The sequence below is a fragment of the Heptranchias perlo genome, chromosome 4 (assembly GCF_035084215.1).
Source record: "Heptranchias perlo isolate sHepPer1 chromosome 4, sHepPer1.hap1, whole genome shotgun sequence".
NCBI lineage: Eukaryota > Metazoa > Chordata > Chondrichthyes > Hexanchiformes > Hexanchidae > Heptranchias > Heptranchias perlo.
Window position 1 is genome coordinate 45,943,949 of NC_090328.1, and position 15,942 is coordinate 45,959,890.

Below are 15,942 nucleotides of genomic sequence, written 5' to 3' on the forward strand. Positions count from 1 at the left end.
GGGTATATTTAAAACATCATGTTCCAACTACTTTTTCTAATGGTCAAATAATTTAATTGCAGCATGGTTTCCTTAGATAATAGTCCAGCTGAAGTAAAAGATTAATAACAGATATATATCCACATATCTTTCATATGGATATTTAGTGGGGTCTAAACTTTAAAAAAGGTTGTTTTTTTACAACTTGTCATGAGTTTAACATGCATGTCTACCTCAATATTTTATTAAGTGTTATTATATCTATGGAAAATTAAAATGTATTTTAGATGAATTATTTCAATATCTGAAATGTAACTCTTCTTCCTTAACAGGATTTCAATCCATTAAGGACTCAATCAGTTCACTGAGTGAAATTAGTGACAAGAAGATAAAAATGGACAAAGAAAAGCTCCAGAAAGACTTAAAACAAATCAGGCGGCAGATAATTGATCTTAAAAACTATCCATAAAGTTCCGTATAAGATCCTATAGATATCTGTAAAGAAATGAAGACAGTAGGTCTGTTGAGGGGTTCAGGTATCATACACAAGACCGCAGCTCAAGGTTTATATTTATCTGAGCTCCAACACAGGATTATGGTTTTAAATTCACGAAACGAACCTGGTTAGGACCATCTCCCCCAAAAAGAAATTATTTCTGATCTTTCTCCCCACCAAATACCACTGCATTCTACCGGAATAGAAAGCAGAAAGCTCTTGGCCACAGATCTATCTATGAGGCACTTCCAGTGTAAGTAAGATTGCTGGATTTATTTGGGGGGAGGGGGATTTTCTGATATTTAGCTACTTTTCCTTTAAATTAAAATGGAAAGGTGAATTACCACAGAAAACTGTAATCAGCAGTCAATATTCAACCAAGTTAAGTAAGTTCCAGTGAAAGACAGCCCTGGGTGCTTAAGACTTTTAGAAAGAAACATAGAAAATAGGAGTAGGCCATTCGGCCCTTCGAGCCTGCTCCGCCATTCAATATGATCATGGCTGATCCTCTATCTCAATACCATATTCCCGTGCTCTCCCCATACCCCTTGATGCCTTTTGTGTCTAGAAATCTATCTAGCTCCTTCTTAAATATATTCAGTGACTTGGCTTCCACAGCCTTCTGTGGTAGAGAATTCCACAGGTTCACCACCCTCTGAGTGGAGAAATTTCTACTCATCTCAGTCCTAAATGTCCTGTATCCTGTATCCTGAGACTGTGACCCCTCGTTCTAGACCCCCCAGCCAGGGAAAACATCCTCCCTGCATCCAGTCTGTCCAGCAGTCAGAATTTTATATGTTTCAATGAGATCCCCTCTCATTCTTCTAAACTCGAGTGAATACAGGCCGAGTCGACCCGATCTCTCCTCATATGATAGTCCTGCCATCCCAGGGATCAGTCTGGTGAACCTTCGCTGCACTCCCTCTATGGCAAGTATAGCCTTTCTTAGGTAAGGAGACCAAAACTGCACACAATACTCCAGGTGTGGTCTCACCAAGGCCCTGTATAACTGCAGTAAGACATCCTTGCTCCTGTACTCAAATCCTCTTGCAATAAAGGCCAACATACCATTTGCCTTCCTGACTGCTTGCTGCACCTGCTTGTTTGCTTTCAGTGACTGGTGTACAAGGACACCCAGGTCCCTTTGTACATCAACCTTTCCCAATCTATCACCATTCAAATAATACTCTGCCTTTCTGTTTTTCCTTCTGAAGTGGATAACTTCACATTTATCCACGTTATACTGCATCGGCCATGTATTTGCCCACTCACTCAACTTGTCTAAATCGCCTTGAAGCCTCTTTGCATCCTCCTCACAACTCACAATCCCACCTAGTTTTGTGTCGTCAGCAAACTTGGAAACATTACATTTGGTTCCCTCATCCAAATCAATGATATATATTGTGAATGGCTGAGGCCCAAGCACTGATCCCTGCGGTACCCCACTAGGCACTGCCTGCCACCCCGAAAAAGACCCACTTATTCCTACTCTCTCTTTCCTGTCTGTTAACCAATTTTCAATCTATGCTAGTATGTTACCGCCAATCCCATGTGCTTTAATTTTGCACACTAACCCTTATGTGGGACTTTATTAAAGGCATTCTGAAAATCCAAATACACCACATCCATTGGTTCTCCCTTATCTAGTCTACCAGTTACATCCTCAAAAAACTCCACTAGGTTTGTCAAACATGATTTCCCTTTCATAAATCCATGTTGACTTTGTCTAATCCCGTTGATATTTTCTAAGTGTCCTGTTATCACATCCTTTATAATAGACTAGCATTTTCCCTACTACTGATGTTAGGCTAACTGGTCTGTAGTTTAGTTTTCTCTCCCTCCTTTTTTAAATAGTGGGGTTACATTTGCCACCCTCCAATCTGCAGGAACTGTTCCATAATCTATAGAATTTTGGAAGATGAAGTTGTAGTATTTTTTGTTGAAGCCACTTCGGTGATTGGACTAATGAGATTACATTATTTCAAACTATTTATTAATGAAGTGGGAAATACAAAATGGCACTATAGTAAGATTGTAAATGATGAAAGAATAATTAGAAAATCTGAAAGTATCATTTCCTACTTTTCTTTTACCCTTAGCATTTATCTAGAACTATCCATGTTACCTGAGCAAAGTCAGATCAGAAAACTTTCCTTGGTACTTAATTTAAATGTATATAATTTTGTAGAGAATATCCATAGTGTGCTGTTTATTGTAAAATCTATGCATCAAAAATATTTATTTTACTCATACACAATTAAACAAAGATCTTTACATTTGTGCAGATAGCTGGTACTTCTAAAAAAAAAAGTGATATTCAGATTTAGTTGGATTAAAAAATGCAGGTATACAGGTATTTTAATTTAGCTTTTAAATACTGTAATAATCACTTGCACTTTATTTTAATGTTGATATTTTAAAAATCAAAATACAAGAAAAAATGGTTTTGTAGTATTTAAATTATGTTACCATAAAACTTAATTTAGCTATCAGCTGATTGTGATTATAAAAACTGGAATTTGATTACATCATACCATTGAATAAACTGCAGAAATTTTGCGTGGTCACTATGTTCACATGCCTCATGTATTTTACTATTTTGTTAAAATTACAATACCCCACAGTGCTGAAAATTTAAAGATGTAGTATTAACAAACTAACTTTTTTTTGTCTTTTCCATTGTGTTTTAAAAAATTTATTGTACATTTTGTTATGGTTTTATGTGCTGTTTCACAAAGTTATGTTACTGCCATTCCCACGTCACCACCCCATTAGTATTTTTGGGTTCTTTGTTCGGGCACAGTGCTGGAAAATTGCAGTCTCTATCACAATTAGAAACTGATCTTCAATCAGGGCTGTTTTGGCTGGAAGTGCTGGAGAATGTGCTATTTTGTTTACAATCCAAATGTTTTACACTACCAATTTCCTGGCCTAGGGATGTCATTTTTCTGACTCATGGCACAGAATCCCCCAAGTGTTAAATATTTAAAAGAGATCAACAAAGTTATTACTCTTTATCTCTGCTACAAACAGACACCTTTGATTCCCCCTCCATCCTCACATCTGATGCCATTTGTGAGACGTTCATGGATTTCTGTCAAAATTGACAGTCCTGATCAGCTGCCTCAGCCCTACCCTTCCTGACCACACCTAGCTTACCCCTAACCCTTTTTAACCTAACACTCTACTTCGTCTTTTATCTCCACTCAGTTCTCAAAAGACTCATTGGCTCCATAAGACCCACTCTCTTAACCTTCCTCCAGACTACTCAACTACTCTTTCTTGGCTCACTGCTTGTGAACATTCTCAACTAGTACCTCGACTCCGGCATTGTTTCTCCAGCTTTCATAATTAACCTGCTTAAACTCCTCCACCACCCCACCCCCACCTTATCATCTCTTATGTTCTTATATTCTAACCTTCCATTCCTCACCAAGGTTCTGGAACATTCTCATTGCCACCCAACTCTGTGCCTCTCTCTCCCCGTTTAGTCCTGTCAATCTGTTTTGTCTCCCACTCGCACAACATAGGTCAAAGTCACTAATCCCCATATTCAGGTGACTATGACCATGGTGCATGTTTCTTGACCTCACTAGAGCCTCTGGGTTAAAATGCAGGCTTCGTTACTCAACGTCTAAAAACTGGTAAACATTATTCTCAAACCCTGCTTTTACATTTTATTTGAATTTGACACTACTTTAAAAATGCTCCATAAAATTTGTTACTCTGCAGAAACCAGTTAAGAATATCATTCCCCACCTGAAAGGGCAGTCTATCCAGGCATCTGCAATTGCCCACTAGAGATGGATTGGGTCAGGTTGACTTGTCCTCAACTTTTTCCATTTTCTATTAGAACCAATTCAAATCATCCATTCTGCACAACCGCATAAAAAGCGGGGTCCAAAGAATGGGCACTAAAACCCCCCAGTGTAGATCATGATCAATACAAGAAGTTCTTTGAATTTTTATATCAATAAAGACATAATAGAACCACATGAAGACAAGCTGCAGGTAACAAACATCATTGTAATGTTTTTCCAAGATCCATCTTTAAAAGTATTTAAGGATTTCTACAGATCAAGTTGTTTTCTTTATTGAAGCAGCATTTTTGAAGGTTATTTCAGTACATATTTGCTATTCTGTAATACATTTGACATACCTGAATACATTTGATGCAAAGCACAAACAAAATTTCTGTCTTAAACAACTGAGTCCATCATAGAGATGGCATTAACAGTCATATGCATCATTACAATCATCAATAGTTCCGTGAAATAAAATAATAGTCTAAAAGAAAAAAAATGCAATAAAATAATTGTTTTAATACAACTAGGTTCCAATAGGAAATCATGATGTAAATGCATAGTTTAGTTGTGACATTGCACTGAACCTCTGCAACAAATGTTCAAACATGATTGTTTTAGTATTCATTTTGCAATATTACAGATCATTGGTCAAGTTACAATGAAAGCATGCTTCTTGGCCATGACAGTAGATTTAAATTCTCAGCTTTTAAGATGCAAAATGCAAGACAATATGATAGGTGTATAGAAGAGAAGGTATAGATCTAGATATTGGCAAACAATGTTTTTTTTTTAATATACCCAAAGTGCAATGAATGGTACTATAGTCATATTGCTTCAAAGAAAGCCAGTCATAGGTACTGCAATTAGACAACCAGAAGAACAAGTAATATTAGTGGCCACAGCTGCAATTCCTATACAAGACATTGTTGTACAAGCATTCGAGGTCAGGTCTTTGTTTTTGCTTAGTTATTAGGATGATTCAATAAGCTTCCTGTACAGCTCTTCCACTCTGGAATCTCCATTTGTTTTGGCATTTTGAAGTAAAACCTGGAAGTACAATAGATTCATTTAAAACAAAAACTATTTAGGAATTTTGAGCCAGTGAACATCCTTTGAGGCTCATGTAATGGGAGTTTATCCAGTAAATTGCTGATCCACACAGATCAAAAAGGTCCCAGGTTCTATACCTGGTTTGTGCCAAATTAGCTAATCTCAGTCGAGGCAGTGGTAGGAGTGCCACAATTGACCTCAGTCTGTCTTGGGGGTGTGGGAAAATGAGGAAAACAAAAAAGGAAATAAAAAGCTCGTATTACTGCCCATGATGAGGATTCAGCACCTCTGCTGCAAGTGCATGGTGTGGGGTCATTGGTAGGGACTGGTTCGGCTTCTCTGTGATATTCCTGTAACTAAGTAGCTCGTTGACACTCAACCTTCACCTCTTTCTGTTTCTAAAGCCTTTACTAGGTCACCAATAGAACCCATGCCTGCTCTCTGTAGGCTTGATTTCTGCTGGGCCTGGACAGGGTGTGCTAGCCGGAATTCTCAGGGTAGCCCGGGATTGTTCCAGATGTGCCCCCAAACCTGGCTGTGGATATAAGGATAGGGAATCAAAGACTCGCCCTGCCCGAGTTGAATTCTGGATGCAGGTTGCATGTGGTGAAAACCTGGCAGATCTGAATTCTGCCTCAAATTCCTGCCTCCCGAGTGCATCCAGCAACTTTTTGCCCTCCTACCCTACAAGAATTTCAGCTCCCCTATGTCCAGAATATTTCACATAGATCTAATAAACATTACTTTCTTTGATTGCTATAGATATTCTATGTGTAAAAGAAATCATGACCAGATTTGTTTCAGTTGGTAAGTTACCACAGAGTCAGAAAGTTGTGGGTTCAAGCCCCACTCGAGGATGTCAGCATTTAAAAACATAATGTAGTACTGAGGAAACGTGGTGTTGTCAGAGGTGCCATCTTTTAGACATTAAACTAAGGCCCCATGAATCTGTTTAGTTGCATGTAAAAAAAATTCCATGGCACTTTTTGCAGAAGCATGGTAGACCACGATAGATGATGAGAATTTTAAAGGAGAGGCGAGAGGGGTGGAACAGGGTGAGATGCAAGTGCTACTAACTGAGCCAAATCTGGTCATGATTTCTTTAAAATGCAAGCTAATATTCTGTCCAGCAAGTATTGTCCTGACCAATATTGATGCATCAACCAACACTAAATCAGATTAACTGGTCATTTATCTCATTGCTGATTGTGGGACCTTGTGGCACTTTATTTTTATTCTTTCATGGCATGTGGGCGTCGCTAGCGAGGCCGGCATTTATTGCCCATCCCTAATTGACCTTGAGAAGGTGGTGGCGAGCCGCCTTCTTGAACCGCTGCAGTCCGTGTGGTGACGGTTCTCCCACAGTGCTGTTAGGAAGGGAGTGCCAGGATTTTGACCCAGCGACGATGAAGGAACGGCGATATATTTCCAAGTCGGGATGGTGTGTGACTTGGAGGGGAACGTGCAGGTGGTGTTATTCCCATGTACCCGCTGCTCTTGTCCTTCTAGGTGGTAGAGGTCGCGGGTTTGGGAGGTGCTGTCGAAGAAGCCTTGGCGAGTTGCTGCAGTGCATCCTGTGGATGGTACACACCGCAGCCACTGTGCGCCGGTGGTGAAGGGAGTGAATATTTAGGGTGGTGGATGGAGTGCCAATCAAGCGGGCTGTTTTGTCTTGGATGGTGTCGAGCTTCTTGAGTGTTGTTGGAGCTGCACTCATCCAAGAATGTGGAGAGTATTCCATCACACTCCTGACCTTGTAGATGGTGGAAAGGCTTGAGAGTCAGGAGGTGAGTCACTCGCCGCAGAATACCCAGCCTCTGACCTGCTCTCGTAGCCACAGTATTTATATGGCTGGTCCAGTTAAGTTTCTGGTCAATGGTGACCCCCAGGATGTTGATGGTGGGGGATTTGGCGATGGTAATGCCATTGAATGTCAAGGGGAGGTGGTTAGACTCTCTCTTGTTGGAGATGGTCATTGCCTGGCACTTATCTGGCGCGAATGTTACTTGCCACTTATCAGCCCAAGCCTGGATGTTGTCCAGGTCTTGCTGCATGCAGGCTCAGACTGCTTCATTATCTGAGGGGTTGCGAATGGAACTGAACACTGCAATCATCAGCGAACATCCCCATTTCTGACCTTATGATGGAGGGAAGGTCATTGATGAAGCAGCTGAAGATGGTTGGGCCTAGGACACTGCCCTGAGGAACTCCTCCAGCAATTTCCTGGGGCTGAGATGATTGGCCTCCAACAACCACTACCATCTTCCTTTGTGCAAGGTATGACTCCAGCCACTGGAGAGTTTTCCCCCTGATTCCCATTGACTTCAATTTTACTAGGGCTCCTTGGTGCCACACTCGGTCAAATGCTGCCTTGATGTCAAGGGCAGTCACTCACCTCACCTCTGGAATTCAGCTCTTTTGTCCATGTTTGGACCAAGGCTGTAATGAGGTCTGGAGCAGAGTGGTCCTGGCGGAACCCAAACTCAGCATCGGTGCGCAGGTGATTGTTGTGTAAGTGCCGCTTGATAGCACTGTCGATGACACCTTCCATCACTTTGCTGATGATTGAGAGTAGACTGAAGGGGAGGTAATTGGCTGGTTTGGATTTGTCCTGCTTTTTGTGGACAGGACATACCTGGGCAATTTTCCATTGTCGGGTAGATGCCAGTGTTGTAGCTGTACTGGAACAGCTTGGCTAGAGGCGCAGCTAGTTCTGGAGCACAGGTCTTCAGCATTACAGCCAGGATGTTGTCGGGGCCCATGGCCTTTGCTGTATCCAGTGTATTCAGCCGTTTCTTGATACCACGTGGAGTGAATCGAATTGGCTGAAGACTGGCTTCTGTGATGGTGGGGATATCGGGAGGAGACCGAGATGGATCATCCACTCGGCACTTCTGGCTGAAGATGGTTGCAAACGCTACAGATTTGTCTTTTGCACTCACGTGCTGGATTCCGCCATCATTGAGGATGGGGATGGGGATGTTTGCAGAGCTTACTCCTCCTGTTGGTTGTGCACTTGTCCACTACCATTCACGACTGGATGTGGCAGGACTGCAGAACTTTGATCTGATCAGTTGGTTGTGGAACCGCTTAGCTCTGTCTATAGCATGTTGCTTCCGCTGTTTAGCATGCAAGTCCTGAGTTGTAGCTTCACAAGGTTGGCACCTCATTTTTAGGTATGCCTGGTGCTGCTCCTGGCATGCTCTTCTACACTCCTCATTGAACCAGAGTTGATCCCCTGGCTTGTTGGTAACGGTAGAGCGAGGAATGTGCCGGGCCATGAGGTTACAGATTGTGCTGGAATACAATTCTGCTGCTGCTGATGGCCCACAGTACCTCATGGATGCCCAGTTTTGAGCTGCTAGATCTGTTCTGAATCTATTCCATTTAGCACGGTGGTAGTGCCACACAACACGTTGGATGGTGTCCTCAGTGCAAAGACAGGACTTAGTCTCCACGAGGACTGTGCGGTGGTCACTCCTACCAATACTGTCATGGACAGATGCATTTGTGACAGGTAGATTGGTGAGGACGAGGTCAAGTAAGTTTTTCCCTCGTGTTGGTTCGCTCAGCACCTGCCGCAGGCCCAGTCTGGCAGCTATGTCCTTCAGGACTCGGCCAGCTCAGTCAGTCGTGGTGTTACCGAACCACTCTTGGTGATGGGCATTGAAGTCCCCCACCCAGAGTACATTTTGTGCCCTTGCTACCCTCAGTGCTTCCAAGTGGTGTTCAACATGGAGGAGGACTGATTCATCAGCTAAGGGAGGACAGTAGGTGGTAATCAGCAGGAGGTTTCCTTACCCATGTTTGACCTGATGCCATGAGATTTCATGGGGTCCAGAGTCAATGATGAGGACTCCCAGGGCCACTCCCTCCTGACTGTATATCACTGTCCCGCCACCTCTGGTGGGTCTGTCCTGCCAGTGGGACAGGACATACCCAGGGATGGTGATGGAATAGTCTGGAACGTTGGCCGAAAGGTATGATTCTGAGAGTATGGCTATGTCAGGCTGTTGCTCGACTAGTCTGTGGGACAGCTCTCCCAATTTTGGCACAAGTCCCCAGATGTTAGTGAGGAGGACTTTGCAGGGTCGACTGGGCTTGGTTTGCCGTTATAGTGTCCGGTGCCAACTGGTCCGATGCCAGGTGGTCTGTCCGGTTTTATTCTCATTGTGACTTTTTTTAAGCGAGATTTTACAACTGAGTGGCTTGTTAGGCCATTTCAGAGGGCAATTAAGAATCAACCACATTGCCGTGGGTCTGGAGTCACATATAGGCCAGACCGGGTAAGGACGGCAGGTTTCATTCCCTAAAGGGCATCAGTGAACCAGATGGGTTTTTACGACAATCCGGTAGTTTCATGACCACCATTACTGATACTAGTATTTTAATTCCAGATTTTTATTTAATTAATTTAATTTAATTAATTGAATTTAAATTCGCCAGCTGCCATGGCGGGATTTGAACTCATGTCTCCGGATTATTAGTCCAGGCCTCTGGATTACTCGTCCAGTAACATAACCACTATGCTACCGTACTGTATTTAAATTAGATGCTGAGTTTGCTTACATTACAACAGTGATTACATTTCAAAAGAGATCATGAAAAGTACCATATAAATGTAAGTTCTTACTTTCTTTATGGCTTGATCATTACACCACAAAATGAGTTTTATTTAACATATAGTTTAGAGTTAAATTACACCATAGCCTTATAATGAAGACTATTGCTAGGGACATCAACTGAAAAACCCTTATTTAAAAAAAATGGTTGTCAATTCGTTTAATCTTACTGTGATAAGTTCATCGTCATTTTTGGCCCACAAATGTCGGAGGAGGTACCAACGTGCAACTGATGCAATGCTTTCAGTGTACCCTGGCTGATATATCACTCGCTCCAGCAGCCGTCGAGTCTCCCTGTCAGAAAGACATAAGAGGATCAACACATTTGTAGTATAAAGGCACTAAAACCCTTCAAAGTTTGGAAACAAAGTCAATGGATTCGAGTCCAATGATCGACTAAACTTTCCACTCCCTCTCCCACCCAAACTGCCTCATCACAATGCCACACCTTGGCCTCTCCCCCTACTCCAGTGGGACCTTCTTCTTCTTTAAGCACTTCATGCTTTCCATCTCTCTTGCCTCTCCTTTAAAATCCCCATTGTCTATTATCCCCTAAGCCTCACCCAAGTTCCACTTGATATATTGTCCCTGGAGTTGAGATACAGATCAGCTATGATTTAATTGAATGGTGGAATAGGCTTGAGGGGCTGAATGCCATACTCCTGTTCCAATGTTCCTTCTTTCTTTCTTTCCTCAGCCTCTGCACTGAGCAAATCCTCATCCTCAATAATTCCAACCTTTCTCCTCAGAATTCACCACCCTCTTGTCCTCCCTGAACCTCTCCTTTCATATAAATTCTCCTACCCATATTCATGGTCATCCCTTTGACGTTGCCATCTCCAGTAATCTCAATCACTCAAGGCTATCTCTGACTACTTGCTTGTATCCCTCACCACCCACACTCTCTTAACTTCCTTCAACCCCTTCTTTCAGCATCTGCCCATGAATAAAACTCTCCACCAAGTTGTTTACAACCCCACTTTCAGAATCCCAACTGTTGAATGCAGGGCCTTTGGTCTTCCATTCAACTTAACACCTCTGCAATTGTTGATTTGCTCAACCACTCCTTCACTTCTACTTTCGATGGCCATATCCCCAGCAAAGCCCTCACTATCTCTGAGCTCAGTCAATCCCCCGGTAAGGCCTCATTTTTGCTCCCTCATATCTGAGGGGCACAAACATAAACCCACATACAGCACAACATAGCCATCAATTGCTTGATCTGGTTTGACCACATCAAGGTCTGCTTTGCTATCCTCTATCAATATAAATCCATGCTCCTTTTCTCTACTTCTGACAGTCTCCTTAAAGCCCGTGTTGCTTTCTACTCCAGCCTCACCTCTTAAAAAGTGCAAGGAGCTCATAGGTTTCTTTGTCACCAAGATCAACTTTCACTCTTTTCTTCCTCCCATTCTAGCCCTTCACCCCTGCATCTATTCAGTTTTTCCCCATCTCCCCCCACTACCGTCCTATTCAAGTTTATCTCATCCATGAAACCTATGTCCTGTCTTACAATTTTAGGTTGTACACATTGACTATCTGCAGTTCATCCACTGTAAATGCCCCATCAACTATGCCCACTCTATTTAAAATTGAGGAGTTTTAATACATTCCTGTAAATAGCACCACTGTACATTTCTAGTTTGTTTTCTCAGAGATTTTATCAGATGCAATAGGATATATTGCTCAAAAGTGGAAAAAGTAGAAAAGTTAAGTGCTCAGTTGTAGTCTTTCATTACATGATCAATCATACAAAATAGAAACACATTTTACATTTCACAAAAATGTTTGCATTTTGAAAAATATAGCTTCGAATGAGGCAAGAAACTTAATTCTTGAAATCTACAAATTCTAGTAAAGCTATAAAGTTACCTTGCTCCCATTTTAACTATAAATTGCAGGAGTGCTTGGAATAGGCCAGCAAGAGGACAGAAAGAGATCTTTTGAGCTTCACTGGTTGCTTCTTTTACTAGTGATGTCCATCGATTCTTTTGACATTTAATCTAACAAAAAAAAAAAAGTCAAAGTGTGAAACTGTTATACATAATAATGTTCAATCCAATCAATGGGGTATTGGACTGGGAAGGTACATCAAGAGGTCAAAAGAATGATGCAATTTACTTTCCAGGTTTATTAAATCTGTTCCAGTGGTATCTCAATGGTCAATATATTTTATGCTAAAATGATTGGACAGGGCTAGGCTCTAACTTCATTTAAAATTGAGCTAGTTTGTTTGGCAAATTATATCAAAACCCATCATGGAAACATGAAATTTCACTGACCTGAGAAAAATGAGTAAATCCAATTGACCACTTTAACTGGAAAGAAATGAAAACTAGCAGAGCTCATCTTATATGATCACCACTGGTTTTCAGCCTTTTCCAACGTTTCAAAACAACTACTTAAGCATTCTATCAATTATCTTTCCTTCCTCACCCACCCATAACTTTACTCAGTTAAAAGGGTTCACTTATCTTTCAATTTCCAGTTTTAACATGGGTCTACTAAAGGGACAGTCTACTTGGGCGTAATTATTGTCATGAACCGATATTATTAGAGGTTAACTCGTTGACATTAGGAAAAACCTTGATCAATGGCAGATATTTACATACTTTATATCAGGTAAGGTGAACATTCTCAAGTTGAACATAATACTCAGATGTTCTGAACTCCCTCTGGGAATGAAAACGATCAGATTAAGTTTAACCAAAATGCAGAGAGGCATGATGAAGAATGTATTGAGCCTGCTGGATCCAAACTTTTATAATTATGTATGCAAACTTTGATGCAGTGGGTATGCCTCATAAGAAAGGATGGTGGGCTGGTCAGAGTGGAAGAGGGGTGCAGTACTTTCAAGAACTTACTTTACCCTCCTACCACGGCTCAAAGTCTCAAAATTAAATATCATGCTGCTCGTGAATATTTACTTGCCTATGATCATTGGTTTAATATTTATATGTCACATTCTATGACAGTTGCTTATTACAAAGGATAGGCCAATAATGTATCATGATTGGGTGAAAGCAGTAATCAACTATATTAAGGACGTATTCAAAAGAAGACTTCTTCAATCATTCCAACAGATAAGTCCATGATTTAAGCTAACTCAATCAATTTTAAAAGTTTTGTCAGCTTAGCATGCTAAAGGATCACTTCTGGGATGATAGGCAAACTGTGGATGTTACAGCTTTATCCAGCAAGGAAAAACAAACCACATTTTGGGGTACGGTAGCAAAGTGGTTCTGTTACTGGACTACTAATCCAGAGACCTGGACTAATAATCCGGAGTCATGAGTTCAAATCCTGCCATGGCAGCTGGGGAATTTAAATTCAATTAATTAAATAAAATCTGGAATTAAAATACCAGTATCAGTAATGGTGGCCATGAAACTACCGGATTGTCGTAAAAACCCATCTGGTTCACTAATGTCCTTTAAGGAAGGAAACCTGCCGCCTTACCCGGTCTGGCCTATATGTGACTCCAGACCCACAGCAATGTGGTTGATTCTTAACTGCCCTCTGAAATGGCCTAGAAAGCCACTCAGTCGTAAAGTCTCACTAAAAAAAGTCACAACAAGAATAAAACCGGACAGACCACCCGGCATCGGACCACTAGGCACCGGACACGACAAAGGCAAACCAAGCCCAGTCGACCCTGCAAAGTCCTCCTCACTAACATCTGGGGACTTGTGCCAAAATTGGGAGAGCTGTCCCACAGACTAGTCAAGCAACAGCCTGACATACTCACAGAATCATACCTTACAGCCAACGTCCTAGACTCTTCCAACACCATCCCTGGGTATGTCCTGTCCCACCGGCAGGACAGACCCACCAGAGGTGGCGGTACAGTGATATACAGTCAGGAGGGAGTGGCCTTGGGCGTCCTCAACATTGACTCTGGACCCCATGAAATCTCATGGCATCAGGTCAAACATGGGCAAGGAAACCTCCTGCTGATTACCACCTACCGCCCTGCCTCAGCTGATGAATCAGTCCTCCTCCATGTTGAGCACAACTTGGAGGAAGCACTGAGGGTAGCAAGGGCACAGAACGTACTCTGGGTGGGGGACTTCAATGTCCATCACCAAGAGTGGCTCAGTAGCACCACTACTGACCAAGCTGGCCGAGTCCTGAAGGACATAGCTGCCAGACTGGGCCTGCGACAGGTGGTGAGCGAACCAACACGAGGGAAAAACTTACTTGACCTCGTCCTCACCAATCTACCTGTCGCAAATGCATCTGTCCATGACAGTATTGGTAGGAGTGACCACTGCATAGTCCTCGTGGAGACAAAGTCCCGCTTTCGCACTGAGGATACCATACAACGGGTGACACCGTGCTAAATGGGATAGATTCAGAACAGATCTAGCAGCTCTAAACTGGGCATCCATGAGGCACTGTGGGCCATCAGCAGCAGCAGAATTGTATTCCAGCATAATCTGTAACCTCATGGCCTGGCATATTCCTCACTCTACCATTACCAACAAACCAGGGGATCAACCCCGGTTCAATGAAGAGTGTAGAAGAGCATGCCAGGAGCAGCACCAGGCGTACCTAAAAATGAGGTACCAACCTGGTGAAGCTACAATTCAGGACTATATGCATGCTAAACAGCGGAAGCAACATGCTATAGACAGAGCTAAGCGATTCCACAACCAACGGATCAGATCAAAGCTCTGCAGTCCTGCCACATCCAGTCGTGAATGGTGGTGGACAATTGCACAATTAACAGGAGGAGGAAGCTCTGTAAACATCCCCATCCTCAATGATGGCGGAGTCCAGCACGTGAGTGCAAAAGACAAGGCTGAAGCGTTTGCAACCATCTTCAGCCAGAAGTGCCGAGTGGATGATCCATCTCGGTCTCCTCCCGATATCCCCACCATCACAGAAGCCAGTCTTCAGCCAATTCGATTCACTCTACGTGATATCAAGGAATGGCTGAGTGCACTGGATACAGCAAAGGCTATGGGCCCTGACAACATCCCAGCTGTAGTGATGAAGACTTGTGCTCCAGAACTAGCTGCGCCTCTAGCCTAGCTGTTCCAGTACAGCTACAACACTGGCATCTACCCGACAATGTGGAAAATTGCCCAGGTATGTCCTGTCCACAAAAAGCAGGATAAATCCAATCCAGCCAATTACCGCCCCATCAGTCTACTCTCAATCATCAGCAAAGTGATGGAAAGTGTCGTCGACAGTGCTATCAAGCGGCACTTACTCACCAATAACCTGCTCACTGATGCTCAGTTTGTGTTCCGCCAGGACCACTCGGCTCCAGGCCTCATTACAGCCTTGGTCCAAACATGGACAAAAGAGCTGAATTCCATAGGTGAGGCGAGAGTGACTGCCCTTGACATTAAGGCAGCATTTGACAGAGTGTGGCACCAAGGAGCCCTAGTAATATTGAAGTCAATGGGAATCAGGGGGAAAATTCTCCAATGGCTGGAGTCATACCTAGCACAAAGTAAGATGGTAGTGGTTGCTGGAGGCCAATCATCTCAGCCTCAGGACAATACTGCAGGAGTTCCTCAGGGCAGTGTCCTAGGCCCAACCATCTTCAGCTGCTTCATCAATGACCTTCCCTCCATCAGAAGGTCAGAAATGGGGATGTTCGCTGATGATTGCACAGTGTTCAGTTCCATTCGCAACCCCTCAAATAATGAAGCAGCCCAAGCCTGCATGCAGCAAGACCTGGACAACATCCAGGCTTGGGCTGATAAGTGGCAAGTAACATTCGTGCCAGGCAATGACCATCTCCAACAAGAGTGTCTAACCACCTCCCCATGACATTCAACGGCCGAATCCCCCACCATCAATATCCTGGGGGTCACCATTGACCAGAAACTTAACTGGACCAGCCATATAAATACTGTGGCTACGAGAGCAGGTCAGAGGCTGGGTATTCTGCAGCGAGTGACTCACCTCCTGACTCCCCAAAGCCTTTCCACCATCTACAAGGCACAAGTCAGGAGTGTGATGGAATACTCTC

General features: G+C 42.9%; 2 protein-coding genes across 4 annotated transcripts in view; one reads left to right on the forward strand and one right to left on the reverse strand.

Annotated features, from left to right (window-relative positions):
• Positions 1-2,142, forward strand: part of fam81b (family with sequence similarity 81 member B) — a 30,257-nt gene extending 28,115 nt beyond the window's left edge. Inside the window, exon 8 of the mRNA XM_067982177.1 lies at positions 312-2,142. Within this exon, the coding sequence (XP_067838278.1) occupies positions 312-448 (137 nt within the window). The 3' untranslated portion in view covers positions 449-2,142. The remainder of the gene's footprint in view (positions 1-311) is intronic.
• Positions 2,143-4,192: 2,050 nt separating this feature from the next.
• Positions 4,193-15,942, reverse strand: part of skic3 (SKI3 subunit of superkiller complex) — a 117,044-nt gene continuing 105,294 nt past the window's right edge. For all 3 annotated transcript variants that reach the window (XM_067982859.1, XM_067982857.1, XM_067982858.1), the window contains 3 exons: positions 11,826-11,956; positions 10,124-10,247; positions 4,193-5,328 (listed from right to left, as the gene is read on the reverse strand). In XM_067982859.1, the coding sequence (XP_067838960.1) occupies positions 5,251-5,328; positions 10,124-10,247; positions 11,826-11,956 (333 nt within the window). In that variant the 3' untranslated portion in view covers positions 4,193-5,250. The remainder of the gene's footprint in view (positions 5,329-10,123; positions 10,248-11,825; positions 11,957-15,942) is intronic.